Below are 18,014 nucleotides of genomic sequence, written 5' to 3' on the forward strand. Positions count from 1 at the left end.
CAGTTCCCCAAGGAGACTGGAATCTCTGAGGTAAGCGAGATCAGGTACCGTCAATTGTGGTTTCCCCAAGGAATCTGCCTCTTTGTGAAAGCTGAACAATCATCTTCAAGACTTGCAAAGAGCTGCAGTGAACTTTCTTGAAAGTGGGTATATAACTCAGTGATGCAAAGAGTCATAGCTTAATATATTTCTTTCTTAGCAAGAATTCTTACTACTACTAAGTGGATTGGGTAAGGGTGATTGTGTTACTGTGAGGGCAATTTGTGTTACAGTGGAGGGAGAGAATTGGTTGAAAGTTTTATTATGCTCTGTTTTTTATAAATTAGTGTCTTGCAAGCACATCTTGTCAAATTAAAAACTCTTCTTGGTTGTTGCTGGCAGTGTAGGTTGAATTTACCCTAACACAAAGAGTTCTTTGGCATCACATTTGGATGCCTTCTATTCATCTTTTTCCTACTTATTTCTTCAGAGTAAACCAAGGAGTTTGAGCTGTCACTGCAACATTACCCAAGGGTGATATTATACATTTGCTAACTAAATAAAGATTCTTCCTATAAAAGTTCTTGAAAAAGCCACCTAGACACAGTAAAGCTTTTTAAATTTACCAATAAACAAAACACCTATTTAATAAACTATCTTAACATTCAAATTCAGGATTCTATGAAAAATATAATCTGCCAGTGGGTTACAGAGGAGCTTTTATCTTGTACAATATACAGGAATTTTCGATTAAAACTCCATTCAGCAATAGTTAACTTGAACACTTCTCATAAACTCTGAAACTGTACCAAATCATACTTTGAATTCCTATTTCCAATCTCTACTAGATTTTGAGAAGTTAATGGAAAACAAAATAGGTATTGGTCTGGTTAAAAAAAGATACTCAGGCTTAAAAATGAAGGATCTGTCTACTTGTTGAAGATGTTAGGCACTCCAAGTAATTACTAAAAAAGAAAATTGACAATTAAGATCTGAAAGACCTTAAAGATTATCCAGTTCATGTAATTTGTTTTACAGATCAGAAAACAAATTTTTAATAATGTATTCGAGATCACAAAACCAATCAGTTTCAGAGCCTAATGTTTTGTTTTTAGCCCAGTGCTCTTTCAGTGTAGTTTTGACTTGGAACAAGAAAAAGGAAAAAGGTAAAGCTGCAAAATCCTAGAAGGAATGAGATTTTCCCTATTCTTTACCTTCTTTTGTCCCCAGGTGTGTAACTGACACGTTTACTGTGTGGTACCTTTTTGAAAATTTGGGGAACTAAAGGGGTCTTAACACCTATATAAAAATCTTAACTCCATCACATATTTTGGGGTCTCTGCCAATCCATTCTTCTTCAAAAGAAGACCTTAGGCACTATCTTGTGCATTTGTTTTATCAATCAAAAAAAAAAAAAGAGAGAGGCTCAGAAACAAATAGAAATTTATATTTGACAATACTCTTGGGGGAAAATGGGTATTATCTTTCTTTAGAGAAAGCAGTGGTGTAGTCAGAAACAAAACAGTGAATTCCTGAAACAAGATATCAAGTATCCTAACGCAGGATAATAGAATTGTGACTTCTCTTTTTTCAACACTAAGATATTTCAGGCTATGTTGCATACCACATCACACATATACAATTAAATTACAAACAATTACACACGTATGAACAAGAGGCTGACATAAGAAAATGGCCCTCTCACAGCACTGGACCACCCTCTCTCTGAATTATGAGCAGCTAAATACTTATATTTCGCAACTTCTTTAAGAAGCTCTCACCCAAGACTACTTCACTGAGATAAAAATAATGTAATCTCGTTTTGAAAGTCATACGATGCTTACTTAATCCTGAAATGGAACAATTCTTCTCCATTCTTGTTTCAAGTGATAATCGTTGCTTACCCACATACCTAGGAGGCTGTGGAGGCTCCTTCCAGTCACTGGGTATGAGGTTATAAATGCTCTCAGAAGGGCCCGTTGGATCCATGGCCACCATATGAGTACTGAAAACTACTTAGCTTTTTTCTCACGATAGCAATATCTCCATCCCTTTCTTCACAGCTTGTCCTTTCCTCTCCTACCCTCTTGCCTTCTCAAGGAACGAACGTTTCTTTCACGCAATTCCCCCGCGACCTCTTCGAGTCCTCTCTTGGCAAGAAAGTAAACACCCCTTCTACGACTCTGGGCTCGCTTAGCGTTGTTGACGGCACGACTGCCGTGGAAACAGTAACTAGGCAACGAGGATGGTGGCGTTGCCATCTAGTTTTCCAAACTTTCCTTTCGCAAGGGCTCCTTTTCTGTCAGAGAAGCTCAACGTGAAAACCACAGTTTATATGTACCTTTGGGAGTAAAGGGGTGGAAAATGGCGTCCCCTTAAAAATGTTGCTCTTTTCAGTGTATTTGGGAAAAAAAGATAAATTCTACCACAGACTGACGGGAAACTGTGCCGCTGTGCAGGCGTCACACAATTCTCTCGTCCACAGGCGTGAACCCTCTGGGGCGGGGCGAGCTACTGAGGCCACGCTGACGCACGTCCGACGTGACGAACAGGACGAGGGAGGGAGGGGCCTAGGATCGAGTGGGTGAGGCGCAGGACAAGTCGCTTACCAGGTACTGGGCAGCTCGGCGGTGGGCGTGGCGCGCGAACGCGGAGGCCAGCCCCTGCGCAGGCGCAGAGGCCGCTGCGCGGGTTGGGGCGAGGTGGACCTCACGAGGCCTGGGACCTGGGCTGTGGGCCATCAGGGGCCGGAGTCTGAGGTGCGGGACTGTGTCCCGAGGCAGCGCTGGCGGCTCCGGAAGCTCTTTCCCATTTCCTTTCCTTTCCCCCCGTCTTCTCAGTGTGATTTCCTTGGTGAGTTATTTGAGGAGAAAGGGAAACTGTAGAATCAGTCCGTTCCCATCGCATGCCCTTTTCCGGTCCGTGCCTTCCCCTGTGCGCTGCTGGGCGGTGATCCCAGCAATCTGTCCGCTCCCGCCTTCCCGGCCGCTTGCGTCCCGCGCTCAGCCGTGCGGCCACCGGTGCGAGCTCTCAGGACCGCTCCCCTCGGCTACCTGTCTCCCTTACTCTCGCGCCTCGCTGCTTCTCCCCCTGTTTACCTCTTTATCGGGCCCCTCCTCTTAGGGGTTGACTTTGTTTTCTAAGCAAGCAGCCTAAACCAGAAGAATCGTTTTAAACGGGCCTTTGAATTTTGTGCTCCTCCCCCCCCTTTTTTTTTTTCTGGCGTCCCTTTTTGAAAATAGTCTTGGGAGCGGTTTTATTCCGTTTGATCCGTGTGGTCTTCCGTGAACCCACTGATTCCCATATTGTCTGCTGTAAGACTCTCATTTAGCAGCCTTTGCCATCCAGAGGTTCTGAAAGACATTTTGGCAATATGGTTCTGACCAACCTTACAGAAGCCAGTCTGCCCAAAGGGAATAAGGATGCTTGACGATAAGAGGCCAGGTTTAGGCCTGTCACTGCCAGGGTGCCCGGTGGTGGAGACAAAGCAGCATGGTAGCTTGGTTGACTTAAAAGTTTATTGGCTCTGCCTTCTGAGATGGTCCGTGCTCTGTCTGTGGAGTTTTGTTTCTCACTAAATAAATCCAGTTCTTACTTAAAACAAAGTTTGCCGAATGTGTAGGTGTTTATCATCTTGGGCTCTTGGTGAATTTCAGTAGATAAGAATAAACTTAGTGTTTTCTTATCCAGTTGGTCAGGTTTCTATTTTTTTTTTTATCCCAGGCGTTTAACAAACATTTTATTTCAGATGAATGGCGCCTTGGGGTTGGTGGTTCTGTTCTTCACATCAGATTTTCTGTTTCCAAAATATTTGTATGTATATGCCACTTTGCCCTTTTCCTTTCCACTTTGAGTATTTCATGGTTTTGGTAATTTTTGCTTAGCTTGTGTAGAGAATAATTCTGTTCTCTATATGTGCTAAGATTTGAACCGAGGACTTGAAATGATAATAGTTAGCCAAATGGACAGTCCTTGGCCAAAGTTTATAACATTTCTAATTAGAAGGAACACTTAAGGACTCTTTATGTTTATCAGTTCCTGAAAGAGTCAATAGAGCAAAGCATGATTTCTCTAGGTAGTAAGTACCCACTGGCCTCAGCTAGTCTTGACTTTCTGTTGTTACTGAATACAGTAATTTCACTGATGTCAGTATATTTATTATGGTCTAAAAAATACCGAACAGAATTTAAAGTCTCACTGTAGTGTATTTAGTATGCAGTCTAGGGAAGTCGTTAAATCATTTGGAAAGGAACTTTTTTCCCCTTTAGGTACTGGTCTGTAATTCTTGGCTTCTGAAAGCATGTTTACAAAGAATACGTTCCTGATTTTTATAATTCACTCAAAATGGCAGTTCTGTTCAAGGAAATGCTATGTTCAGTATGTCCACAGAGAATTAGTGTTGGTGTGCCATCAGAGGTAGTGAACCTTTTCTGTAAACGGCTAGATAATAAATATTTTAGGGCTTGGCAGGCCAGATGTATTCTTTTGAAACTACTTAAGCATTACCATTATAGCTGCAAAACAACCAAAGACAATACTTAAGAAATGGGGAAAAAAGAAATGAATGAGCAAAGTTTTTTTCCCCGTGAAAGGTAATTTACAAAAACAGGGGTGAGCTACATTTGGCCTGGGGGTTATAGTTTGCATAGACACCTTATATGAATGGTTGTGCATACAAATTAGTTGTTTGTTTGTTTGTTTGTTTTACTAAGGATTTTTTCAGTCTACTTAGATGAGTAAAATGGTCAGAGGTGGGAGTAGAAATAGGACAACTGGGAGGAAAATAAACCCTTTCTAAAGACGTCGTCTTCACAATATTTTTCTAAGTTATAGAATTACAAAGAGTACTTAATCATTTGAATTAGATATTCAAGACCTTTAAGAGAATATTTAATAGCAAAAGACTAACAACAGAAAAGGCTTAGTTGGCTTTGATTCTAAGATAAAGGCAAAGAAGAGTGGTGAATTTGAAAAATGCTTTGATTTGCCCTGTGATTACCACGTGGCGCTGAAGTGTGGGCCCTCCACTGTGCTGTTTCAGTCAGCTAAGTAACTGGAGGGCTTGTTTAGAGGATTTTTACATATTAAAAGCAAACCTTCTAACCTTGTGCTGGTTAGTTTATATCCTACTATATTTGCATTTTTTCTTATTACTTATGGGAAAACAACATTGCTGTAAAAATGCAGCAATTTTTAAGAATAAAACCTTAGAATATCTTTCTTCATAAAATAGTGGACTAGATTTAGTCATTCTTAGAAATTTAAATAGAAATTGTATTAAAACAGGATGACAGGATGACAAGTATAATCATTGCACAAATATTTTCGAAAGTTCATTGAACTGTAGCCAGTTCTTATAGTGAAAGCAAATATTTTAAATGGGTGACAAATGCTAAATCATTTTCACTAAATAGATTTTGAAAGTTTACCAGAAGTATTGAAAACTAGGTAATTTTATAATGGAATTGGAATTTTCTGGACTATTTTGGAAGTAAAAATTGATGCACTTATAATTTCAATTAGTAATCATCTAGGATAAGCATAGGAAAATATCACTGTCAATACTTGGTAAAAGGTAATATGTATTTCTGGTTTAAAAATGTAACTTTGTTAGCATTCTTAGAAAATAATTTAAAAATGTGTTAAAAGTGGTTTCTGTTCTTTCTTTCCCTTGAAGTCTATATTCAGTTTTGATCAGCTTGCCATAGTAAAATTGTTAAAATTAATACCTCGAGGTCACACAGTATTTAATACGGACATGTGGACATTCTGTTTCTGTTTTTTAAAGTTCTTGTTGTGACACTGACACGTCACTACCTTTTCATTTGTCTCTGACAAGGTCTTTTATGTCCAGGAAGTATCTACTGGAACTAGTGGATCAAAAAACTACACTATAAGCGACCAGTAAGAAAACCTGTTTAAAAATTATTAATGTGTAATGGAGTGGTATACATCTTCCATCCCCTGAGGAATTAGAGAGTTTACTAAAATAATTCTGTGTAGAACTTGGCTCTACACCAATTATTTGCAAACATCAATGATTCAGTAAAACCTGAGTACTTTAAGGTCAAGAGATTTGGTCTTTAAGTACTGGTTTTGTTTCTTGACTCTTATGTGATTGACTCTCATTTTAATTTGAAATAGTTCTGTTCTTTGGCTGAAGAAAAATTGCCTATTCATGACCCCCTTTACTGAAAAACATATTAAAAAATAAGTAAATGAAAAACACCTTATAATATGGCTTTGAATCATAAAGGAACATGATTTGCAGTCGGTCCTCACTTTTCACAAGTTCTCTATTTGTGAATTCTACTTGCTAAAATGTATTTATAACCCCAAACTAATGCTTACAACACTTCTGCAGTACTCATGGCCACATGCACAGTGGTGAAAAATTTCCGTCATGAGATATGCATGTTTCAAGTTGGGGTCAAGTAAGGTGATGCTCTGCCTTCTTGTTTCAGCTCCTACTATAAACAAGGGTCTTTTTTGAATTCTATTTAAGGGCCACATTTTTTGCATTTTTGTGCTTCCGGTAGCTGGTTTTGTTTAAAATGGCCCCCAAGCAGAGGGCTGAAGTGCTTCCTTGTGTTCCTAAGGCAGTGAGGCCACCATGTGCCTTACAGAGAAAATGTGTGTGTTAGATAAGTTTTCTTCAGGCATGTGTTAAAGTCTGAGTTTAGCGGTAATGAATCATTATGTATATATTAAATAAGATGCCTTTAGGCAGAAACACACATAAAACATTATGTATTGATCAGTTGGCAAAAATATTGCAACCAGAGGCTCACAAGAACCTAGGAACAGTGTTTCCCCCAGAAGCAGTGGTTCAGTGTTCACTAATTCGTATTCATGGTGACTTCATAGACTTAACTACCATGAATAATGAGAACTGACTCTATTACCTCTTAAGTAAAAATTCAGTTTCCAGATAAAAGTTATATGCCATGGGCATTATTCCATGTTCTCTTGCTGTTTGGTTGGCCTACAGTGGATGTTGAAACCCTAAAATTAGTTTGTGGCTGAATGTTACAAAACAAAATTTAGTATGTAACTTCTTTAATTTTCTTTAAAATGATAATATTTGTTACATGTTAGAGCACTTTATAAGCTAGTGTCAGGAAGATTTTTATGGTGAAATAATATTGATACTGAATTGATAAATTGAACTGTCACAATTTTCTACTTTGAATTCGTATAAAACAAAGAAGAGTAAGGTTACAAAGGATAAGGTGAAGTTAACATGCATTAACGCTTGTTAGTCTTTTGCTTTTAATGGAGTCGGCGTTAAGCATTGTAGCAACCAACCTAAAATGGAAAAGATCAGATAAAAAGTTTAGTGTCTATAAAAACAAACCAGCTACTCAGGTAATACACAATTATTACCAATACAGATATCAGAAATTTCTGCATTGGGAACTAAAAATGATGATACTCTGTGGTATTATAAGTAAAAGCTATCTGAATAGGAGGTTAAGCAGGCTGCTTAATATAGTGTCCTCAAAATAATTAGTGTTAAAGAATAGGACCAGAATAAAAGTAGTTTAATAAAAGAAATTGCTGATGGGGTTCAAGTGTACAGTTCTCTGACCCTTTGTTTACTTCAGGGAAAGGATTAACCTGTGCCCAAGGTGATGGCACCCCATTCCAGTACTCTTGCCTGGAAAATCCCATGGACAGAGGAGCCTGGTAGGCTGCGGTCCAGGGGGTCTCGAAGAGTTGGACACGACTGAGCGACTTCCCTTTCACTTTTCACTTTCATGCATTGGAGAAGGAAATGGCAACCCACTCCAGTGTTCTTGCCTGGAGAATCCCAGGGACGGAGGAGCCTGGTGGGCTGCCATCTATGGGGTCACACAGAGTCGGACACGACTTAGCAGCAGCAACATTGATGAGTGCCCCTTGTTTTCTCTGAAGGTGTATAAACAAGGGCTTCCCTGGTGGCTCAGATGGTAAAGAATCCACCTCCAATGCAAGAGACCTGGGTTCAATCCCTGGGTCAGGAAATTCCCCTGGAGAAGGGAACGGCTACCCACTCTTTAATATTCTTCCCTGAAGAATTCCATGGACAGAGGAGCCTGGTGGGCTACAGTCCATAGAGTTGCAAAAAGCCAGACACAACTGAGTGACTAACACAGACTAACACTAGCCCCTTATTTTCTCTGAAGGTTTATAAACAAACCAAACTATGGGGAAAAAAAAAAAGCCTAGTTTTGTGTCTAGATATTCTGATTCAATTTATATGTTTTTAGTCTTTTATCACTGAGTGACAGTGATTAATATTATTATATAAATGAATATTCTTATGTGCCTATCACCATGCTATATGCTTTGAATTTATTATAAATCATTTAAATAGCCAAGAGGTACCCATGTGTGGCAGATACTTTATTTGCACTTTTTATAGTCGATATTACATCCAAATCATGATTCAGATGGATAAACAATCTAAAAGAATAACTCAGATACTTATTTCATACTTTTCAGTCCACTGATTTCTTTCCATCTGATCACTGAACGTACAGTTAAATCATTAAAATTTTAAGTGTCATTGTGTAAACTTACATTTATCATTTTGTTATAGTATCTTGTATATTGCTTGATGGCAGAAATTCAGTACTGTTTAGTAAAATCTTATCGTAAGATACACATATTGGAAAATAGTATCTTAATCTTTCAATAATAGCTTTAGGGAACCATGGTCAGTTTATTTTTCTGTACTTAAAAAATTCCAATTGGACATTTTAACAATAGACTATATATGGAATTTTATGATACGGTATACAGTTATGATTAACTTCAAATTTTTTCCATTATAGACTCCACTTTTTGCAAAGACTGAGTTTGCCTCAGCATCCACAAACTCTTCACCTCACATTGGTTCCTGTGTGTTTTCCGTTTGCAAGTCAGTGGGAGTTAAGCATATACCAGCTGAAAAGCCAAATAAGGAAATGCATCCCTTCTCCCAGCAGTTCTAAGTTAACTTGTAAGTTAAATTCAGTGTAAGCTGAAAATGGTTTAAATGTTTTATCAGAGAACACAGCTGGAGTAGCATGGATGATCGGAGTAGTAAATAACGGAAAGTTTTCAGAACATGTCTAAACACACCATCTAACGTTTTAATAGTTGCCTATTGGTTGTACCACAGAATATATGAAAAGTCTCACTACATGCCTGTAAAGTTACTCTAATCACTTTAAATAAATATCGTAGCAGTTATTAAATTCTACTTTACATATGACTAAACGTCTCAACCTGTCTGGCACACATCTGGTGTTTTAATGGTGAGTGTATTTCCAAAGACAGGGATCTGATCAGTAGGGGGAATTACAGAGCTTCTCCAGATGGCAGCATGAGTTTGTCGTCTTATCAATGGAAACATTCCTGAGGGTTTTTTTGCTGTCACTCTGGAGTCTGGGATTTGAGTTGTGTCTCCACTGGTGATGTTTATAGTTAGAAATGAAAGTGATGGTCCGAGTCAGAGGAAGTTATAGATCTGTAGCCTTTGAGTTTGCTGTCAATTATCCATTTTTCTTAAACATTTACATAATGTTATATCTTTCACTAACTTTTTTTTAAGCTAGTGAAAAACGTAAGCATGATTTTTAACAGTATGCATGTAAAAGGCATGTAAGAAAGAAAAGGTCATACCTTTGATCTATAGTTTGGAAAATTCTTTAGCATTGAATAAGCAGATATTTTATTCTGGTTTCTTGTTGTGAATTCTTTGACTAAGAAATTTATGAGTAACATGATAGTCTATCAACATGTTCATATAACTAACGAGAAATATACAGACTATTCAGCTTTTTGAATTGCAAGTATATAGCATCCCAGCTCCAAGTAATCCTTATTTACTTGGGTTACAAACCATGAGACAATTTTCATTATAGGAAAAGAAATAGTAATTTGATTTAGTATCTTTCTTAAAATATCTATGATACAACATTCTCGGAATAAAGTTTCTTTTGCTCATAGTTACAAATTGTTAAAGTTTTGATTACTCACTGTCTTGAGACTTGAAAAGATTACTGAAAAGATAATATATAATATATGAGAATTTAGGTTTGGATACTTTTTTAATGCCATATAAAATTCAGAAGAATTTTAAGTTTATGTATTGTGGGCATGATTCTACTTAATCCTATTGGTATGTTAAGCCCACTGAAATTAGTAACCAAATGTCTTTCTTTGTCTTTATGTTTTGAAAAGGGCCAAAGCCAGTTTTTCTGTTGGCTTGGGCAGCAAAGTGAAAAGAGAATGCTCCACTTTAAGCGATGTCAGCATCTGAAACAGATAACTCAGAAATGCTTGTCTCGCATCCACGTGAAAACAGATAAACATCCACAGCTATTTCTTTCAAGAACCTTTGCGCTTGCGGAATTAAGGAAATCATGGCATTCCATCTACTCTCTTGTTGGAGACAAAAATATTATCCTGATGGGACCTCCTGGTGCTGGGAAAACAACAGTAGGCAGAATAATAGGCCAGAAACTGGGTTGTTGTGTCATCGATGTGGATGATGATATCCTTGAAAAAACCTGGAATATGAGTGTGTCTGAAAAATTGCAGGATGTTGGTAATGAGCAATTTTTAGAAGAGGAAGGAAAAGCCGTGTTAAACTTCTCTGCATCTGGAAGTGTGATTTCCCTTACTGGGTCCAACCCAATGCATGATGCTAGCATGTGGCATCTAAAGAAAAATGGAATAATTGTTTATCTGGATGTGCCTCTACTAGATATAGTCAGTCGTCTAAAATTAATGAAAACAGATAGGATTGTAGGTCAGAATTCTGGAACCTCTATGAAAGACTTACTTAAATTTAGAAGACAGTACTATAAGAAGTGGTACGATACTCGTGTTTTTTGTGAAAGTGGGGCTTCCCCGGAGGAGGTAGCCAACAAAGTGCTGAGTGCAGTTAAAAGATACCAAGATGTGGATTCAGAAACATTCATTTCCACAAGACACATTTGGCCTAAAGACTGTGAACAGAAAGTTCCAACAAAATTCTTTAGTGGAGCTGTGATTGAGGGGTTAGCTTCTGACGGTGGACTTTTTGTTCCTGAGAAGGAGTTTCCAAAGTTAAACTGTGGGGAGTGGAAAAGCCTGGTAGGAGCAACATACATAGAAAGAGCACAGATACTTCTGGAAAAATGTATACATCCTGCTGACATACCTGCTGCCAGGCTGGGAGAGATGATTGAAACTGCTTATGGGGAAAACTTTGCCTGCTCAAAAATCGCCCCTGTCAGGCACCTGTCAGGCAACCAGTTCATCCTGGAGTTGTTTCATGGACCAACGGGATCATTTAAAGATCTGTCTTTACAGCTCATGCCCCATCTTTTTGCACACTGTATTCCACCAAGTTGCAATTTTATGATACTTGTAGCCACCTCAGGAGACACTGGAAGTGCAGTCTTAAATGGCTTTAGTCGTCTTAATAAGAATGACAAGCAGAGAATAGCCGTGGCCACATTTTTTCCTGAAGACGGAGTCAGTGATTTTCAAAAAGCACAAATAATTGGCAGTCAGAATGAAAATGGATGGGCAGTAGGTGTCAAGTCAGATTTTGATTTCTGCCAGACATCTATAAAAAGAATTTTTCAAGATTCTGATTTTACTGGCTTTCTTGCTGTGGAATATGGAACCGTCTTAAGTTCAGCTAACTCCATAAACTGGGGCCGACTGCTTCCCCAAGTAGTTTATCATGCTTCTGCATACCTTGATCTCGTTAGCCAAGGATTTATTTCTTTTGGAAGCCCAGTTGATGTGTGTATTCCCACAGGAAACTTTGGTAACATTTTAGCAGCAGTGTATGCCAAAACCATGGGAGTCCCTATTCGAAAATTTATCTGTGCTTCTAATCAGAACCATGTTTTGACTGATTTTATAAAAACAGGACATTATGATATAAGGGAAAGAAAACTAGCAAAGACCTTTTCACCAGCAATCGATATCCTCAAATCTTCAAACCTGGAACGACATTTACACCTGATGGCTAATAAAGATGGACAGTTAATGAGAAGACTGTTTAATCAATTAGAAGAGGAGCATCACTTCCAGATAGAGAAGATCCTAGTTGAGAAACTTCAGCAGGATTTCGTGGCTGACTGGTGCTCCGAGGGAGAGTGCCTGGCAGCTATTCACTCCACCTACAACACTTCGGGGTACATTTTGGACCCACATACTGCTGTTGCGAAAGTAGTTGCAGACAGAATGCAAGACAAAACTTGCCCAGTGATTGTATCCTCTACAGCTCATTACTCCAAGTTTGCACCTGCTATCATGCAGGCTTTAAAGATCAGAGAAATCAACCAGACTTCATCAAGTCAAGTTTACTTACTAAGTTCATACAATGCCTTACCTCCACCGCATGAGGCTTTATTAGAGAGAACAAAACAGCAAGAGAAGATGGAGCACCAGGTATGTGCAGCTGATGTGAATGTCCTGAAGAATTACGTGGAAAAACTTGCACAAAATCAATTCATATGAAAGTTTTCTGAGTAAAAGAAAAAAAATTCTGGTAAAAAGCATGCAGTAATAAATCACAAAAGTTGATTTTGAGTACAAGTAACATTTTGTTTTTTATGCAAATATGTCTGTCTGTATATAGATCTGTTATCTTTTGGAATTTCAGTAGCCTCATCTCTAGGTCTGTCCATTGTCCCTACACATGCTTCTTGGATCCTTAATCTAGAAGTGACGGAAAGTAGCATAACGCATGGACCTTTGGGCTGTGTTCTGTACCCATGCGGGATATATTGGTTTCTCTTCCCTCATCCCCACTTTTAAATGGACCAAAATGTCTGGTACTCTATCTGACACTTAAAATATTTCAGCATAGTTGTTACATAGTATATCTGTAACCATTATTAGTTGTTTATTGACTAGAAAGATAATTTACACTCTAATGGTTAACTTATTTAGAAGTAGTAAGCTCATCTATTAAGAAATGGCTGGCATTTTTGACTCTCTTCAAATTCCATTTTGGACTATAATTAATTAAGTGGATCCTATACCATCCGGATTAGATACGTGTTCCAGCCTTCACTCCCCTTGGGATATGTATAGTTAAGGTGATGTAGTTTGAAAATCAAGACACAAGATTTAAATCTAGGATGTGATCATCAACAGAACTACCTAGTAGTAGATACAGAAATAAAATCACATATCTGTTTCAAGAGAAAAGCTTTCCAAAATTCAGAGTATTTGAATAGTCTTAAGTATGGTTATAGTTATAGCAGTTTTCTTATATTATTTGGACTTCATTCCTATGTAATTTGTCTATTGTCTTTTTTCTCAGTGAACATTGTCTTTTTTGGCAGCTAAAACCACATGCAATTGATTCACATATTTAGTGTTTTCTTCTTTGTAGTAACAATGCATTATAATCATGGTTTACATTTGTGAATTTCTTGGATGTTTTATTTCTGAATTGAAAGATTTGTCACTGAAAGGACCTGTTAGTGTAATGGACTACTCTCAACCACAAGATGGCATTCCTAACATAATTTGACTTTGCTGATAATACTCGGCTTCATTTTCTGGGAGAACTCCCTCCATAAAGAAACATATTGCAGGTTGTCAAGAAAAAAATTGTAAAAGTTTAATGAGCAGAAATGATTTGTTTAAAAATTTAAAAAATTAAACTATGGTAACTTTGGATCTCCAGCTTCTAAAAAGTACATTCTAAAACCCAAAATTTGAAAACCAAGAAACAGAAAATAATGGAGGATTCAAAGTTCACTTACTCATGTGTGTCTTAGTTATTTTATCATTTGCTTTTAAGGATAAGTGTTTCAGTAACCAGTATGTTTAGAAAATACATGTAAATTTTCCTGTGTGTATGAGAATGCACTATTTTTCTGAAAGTGGGAGGGACAGTTTTGTTTGTTTTTAAAAGACATGAGTTATGCCCACGAGACTATAGTGAAGGAGACAACGTGTAAAATTGAATCAGGTTCAACACAGAAGAGTTACTGCAAGACAGTTTATGAGTAAGTAAAAAGTAAAGGATACAGTCAAGAGCTGTCGGATTACCATGGCCCAATTAGAAAAGGTGTCACAGAAGACACAGAAGCTGCTGGGAGTCCTGAAGGATGGCAAGATTTTCTAGGTGAGAAGGAAGGGGAAGTACATTCTAGGTAGACAAGGGAAATAGGTACAGTGAGTTGTTCAAGAGAGCACATTCCTTTATCTCCAGTTTGTTTGGTCTCTTCTTTCATGCTTTCACTTTTTCGCAATACCAAGTCTAGCCCTTCCCTCTCAGCTAATGACCTTGCCTCAGTCAAGAGGAAATAAGCCATCAGTGAAGACATGGCTTCCTGTCACCAAGTGTCTGAATCTGCTGTACTGTTTTCTCCTCACCTGCTCCCCCTGGATTGGATTGGGTGATATTCCTGCAGGTGTGTCTCGGCTTCTGTTCCTGTCGGAATACTCCCGTCGCTTGCTTCATCCGCTCCCTCCTCTAGTGCTGCTTCAGCTTCTCCCTTCTGACGGGACCTGCCTTTCTATACCATTCAGATGCTCTCTCTTCACATCTTAAAAAGTATAAGAGCAGAACAAGTCAACATCCACATTCCCCCACCGTCTACTCTTATTTATGTTCCGTTCAAGACCAAGCCGCTTCGAAAACAGTTGTCTACGTGTGTGGTCTCCACTTTCTTGCCTCTCATGTTCTCCAGAACGTGTAAAGTACGGGTACTGTTCGGGGAGGAATAATAAAACAGAAACACACGTGCTGCTCTCCACTTTGCTTTCAGAGTAGAACATGCCTCGTGTTCGACACCTGTTGTGGCTCCTATTTGATTACATTCGCTTCTCTCCCTTAGAAGTAACCACTATCCTAAATTTTCTCCTTATCATTTCTTTATTTATATGTGCAGTTTTGCCTCTTTTTAAATTTTATGTAAATGGAATCATACTATACATACTTTTCCATGACTTTGTTTTATTCAATAATTTAAAAATTTAACCATGCAGATGACAGACAGAAGGCAGAGTTCATTCATTTTAATTACTGTATAATATTCTATAGAATGAATGCCACAATTTATCCATTTATGTTAGTGGACATTTAAATGGTCTAATATTTATCTGTACTTGTATCCAATAGGTATACTGTTTCATAAAATTTGTATTGAAAGCTAGTGAAAATGAACTTCTAAACATCTGTGATTCTTTCTAATGGTATATAAAAATATATTTCATATCTTAGTTGTATTAAAATGTGGTTTGTTTATATGAAAAATTATCAGTTCTTGAGCAATGGTTGTAATTTCTTCCTTCTCCAATCTTTGAAATTATTTTACAATGTCAAAAATATGGTGAATTTGTAAGATTTTTTAGAAAAAAGATGAGATTTTTAATTGGATATCAATGAAAATAGTAAGTTTTTCATCAAAATAGAGTTTAGAAGGTAATAAATTGTTCTGTTTGAAGTTTTTGTTAGATTTTAATAGCAATTCACTCACCAAAACAATCATGGCAAATACTGTTTCTCTCAATCCATTAGATCATTTAAAACATGTTCTAAGTCAAACTACTTAAAGCATTAAGAAAAAAAAGTAGCTGTTTTTACATGAGCCTCAAACTCATGGGAACATAAATAATAGAGTTTTGTGCAGAAAGATGATTAAAGCCTGATGATTAAAGCCTGTGTATGAAATAGTTACTGGTGTGGGCCCTGTCTGTGTACTCCAGCCACTCTTTGAAACTTTAAAAACAAATAGCCTCCTTTAAAATCAGAGGTAGAATAAGCTCCTCTGGTTCAAAGAAAGCAAAGCCAAGCAAATTGTCAGTGTCATGGAGAAGGGACCTATGAAACACAGGAAGCCAGACCAACATCATGTACAGCAGTTCTCTTGCTCAGTTGGCAAGATTTAGACCAGAGGCCTGTATCAAAAAGTTGTTTGCTTCCTACAGAAGGTGTATTTCTCAGTTCAGCTATTTTTCTATCTAAACTCTTTATTGCTGTATAAGTTCTTGGGTCTTTCTTTATTTCAGTGGTGGTAACAATTGTCTTGAGCTGAGGTTCCATGTTCAGCTGTGGCGCTACTTGTTCAGTTATTATCATAGACTTTATTGGGATTGTAATGGCCTATACAATGCAGGGTTGCTAATGGCAGGTTTAGTTTCACTTACAAATATTAGGAGGGTTTGTAATTTTAAATTACTTAAATCCACAAGGGGCTATCTTAAATCAATTCTTAAATTTGGTGATGGAGCCCTGAAGTTATTTGTTTTGAATTTTATTTCTAAGGCTCAAATCAAATAGCTGAAGTTTTCAGAAAATAATTTTACTTGCTCTTGATGCTACCTTTTTTTCTGGAACTCTCTCCAATTTGTTTGAGATTTTAAATATAATTGGCTGACATAATATTAGGAAAAGGAGTATGTCAAGGCTGTATATTGTCACCCTCCTTATTAACTTATGTGCAGAGTATGTCACGAAAAACTCTGGACTGGAAGAAGCACAAGCTGGAATCAAGATTGCCAGGAGAAATATCAAGAACCTCAGATGTGCAGATGACACCACCCTTATAGCAGAAAGTGAAGAAGAATTAAAGAGCCTCTTGATGAAAGTGAAAGAGGAGAGTGAAAAATTTTGCTTAAAGCTCAACATTCAGAAAACTAAGATCATGGCATCCAGTCCCATCACTTCATGGCAAATAGATGGGGAAACAGTGGCTGACTTTATTTTTGGGGGCTCCAAGATCACTGCAGATGGTGACTGCAGCCATGAAATTAAAAGACGCTTACTCCTTGGAAGGAAAGCTATGACCAACCTAGACAGCATATTAAAAAGCGGAGACATTACTTTGTCAACAAAGGTCCATCTAGTCAAGGCTATGGTTTTTCCAGTAGTCATGTATGGTTGTGAGAGTTGGACTATAAAGAAAGCTGAGTGCTGAAGAATTGATGCTTTTGAACTGTGGTGCTGGAGAAGACTTGAGTGTCCCTTGGACTGCAAGGAGATCCAGCCAGTCCATCCTAAAGGAGATCAGTCCTGGGTGTTCATTGGAAGGACTGATGTTGAAGCTGAAACTCCAATACTTTGGCCACCTGATGTGAAGAACTGACTCATTTGAAAAGACCCTGATGCTGGGAAAGATTGAGGGCGGGAGGAGAAGGGGACAACAGAGGATGAGATGGTTGGATGGCATCACTGACTATGGACCTGAGTCAGTGAACTCCGAGAGTTGGTGATGGACAGGGAGGCCTGGCGTGCTGCGGTTCATGGAGTCGCAAAGAGTCGGACACGACTGACGGAACTGACTGACATAATACTTAAACAACTGCCAAATCAACATGGGTCATTACCAGAAAATACATCATTTCTTGTAAATTTCACATCTGTGTAGGGTTCTTCTCTTAAAGTCATGTAACTTAATCTTAAAAGATCTGAATAGCATATTTATTCACAGTATTCTGTATATTTTCCAGAAAAAGAGTCATCAGGTCAAAAAGTACCCCCTCTTCCTTCAGTGTTGTAGCCTACTGTGAAGAAATACTGAACATCTTTCTCTTGAGAAAAGTTAACTAAAAGTTAACTATTAATAGTATAACTATTTTACTGGCAGCAGAAAGAAAGAAAATATTAGTTTAAATTGGGTCAAGAGCATAAAATTTCTACTGGCGAAAAGTGATACCAAAAAAAAAAGTCATACTGAAATGAAACAAAATTTTAGGGAGAAAACAAAGCTAAAATATCCTTTGAAATATGCAGGTCATTCTTGTCAAAGAGGGAAAAATCACGTGTAGGAGCTTTGTAATTTGTAAAATGATTACAAATTGTTTGATTTCTCCCAAGGCCTCAGAAAGGGAGGGAGTGCCTAGATGTGGTCTCCAGAGTGAGAGGTCCAGAAATTAAATTTTGTTCATGTACACAAAGTTGCACAGATTTAGAGATTTTATTTTCTACTAATCACACATATGAGTTAATATAAACTAAAATGTACATTTTTTGATTTATAATTGTTGATACGTTTTTCCGGTGACCACAGATTTGGTCTTTTCTACCCAAGATTCTTCAT

The 18,014-nt window shown here is 37.8% G+C and overlaps 2 protein-coding genes across 2 annotated transcripts in view; one reads left to right on the top strand and one right to left on the bottom strand.

Moving 5' to 3' along the window:
• The window catches only part of ENKUR (enkurin, TRPC channel interacting protein), a 31,765-nt gene extending 29,788 nt beyond the window's left edge, over positions 1-1,977 (bottom strand). Inside the window, exon 1 of the mRNA XM_052651254.1 lies at positions 1,892-1,977. Coding sequence (XP_052507214.1) covers positions 1,892-1,977 — 86 coding nt within the window. The remainder of the gene's footprint in view (positions 1-1,891) is intronic.
• A 6,921-nt stretch (positions 1,978-8,898) lies between these two features.
• Positions 8,899-12,471, top strand: THNSL1 (threonine synthase like 1). Its single transcript, XM_052651257.1, has 2 exons — positions 8,899-8,965; positions 10,192-12,471. Exon 2 carries the CDS (start codon positions 10,240-10,242, stop codon positions 12,469-12,471), a length of 2,232 nt encoding a protein of 743 aa, XP_052507217.1. The 5' UTR covers positions 8,899-8,965; positions 10,192-10,239.
• Positions 12,472-18,014: the final 5,543 nt, after the last annotated feature.

The sequence above is a fragment of the Budorcas taxicolor genome, chromosome 13, assembly GCF_023091745.1.
Source record: "Budorcas taxicolor isolate Tak-1 chromosome 13, Takin1.1, whole genome shotgun sequence".
NCBI lineage: Eukaryota > Metazoa > Chordata > Mammalia > Artiodactyla > Bovidae > Budorcas > Budorcas taxicolor.

What these genes read in the sequence shown, in the direction of transcription:
- THNSL1 (XM_052651257.1), top strand. Translation starts at nt 10,240, where the DNA reads ATGCTCCACTTTAAGCGATGTCAGCATCTGAAACAGATAACTCAGAAA.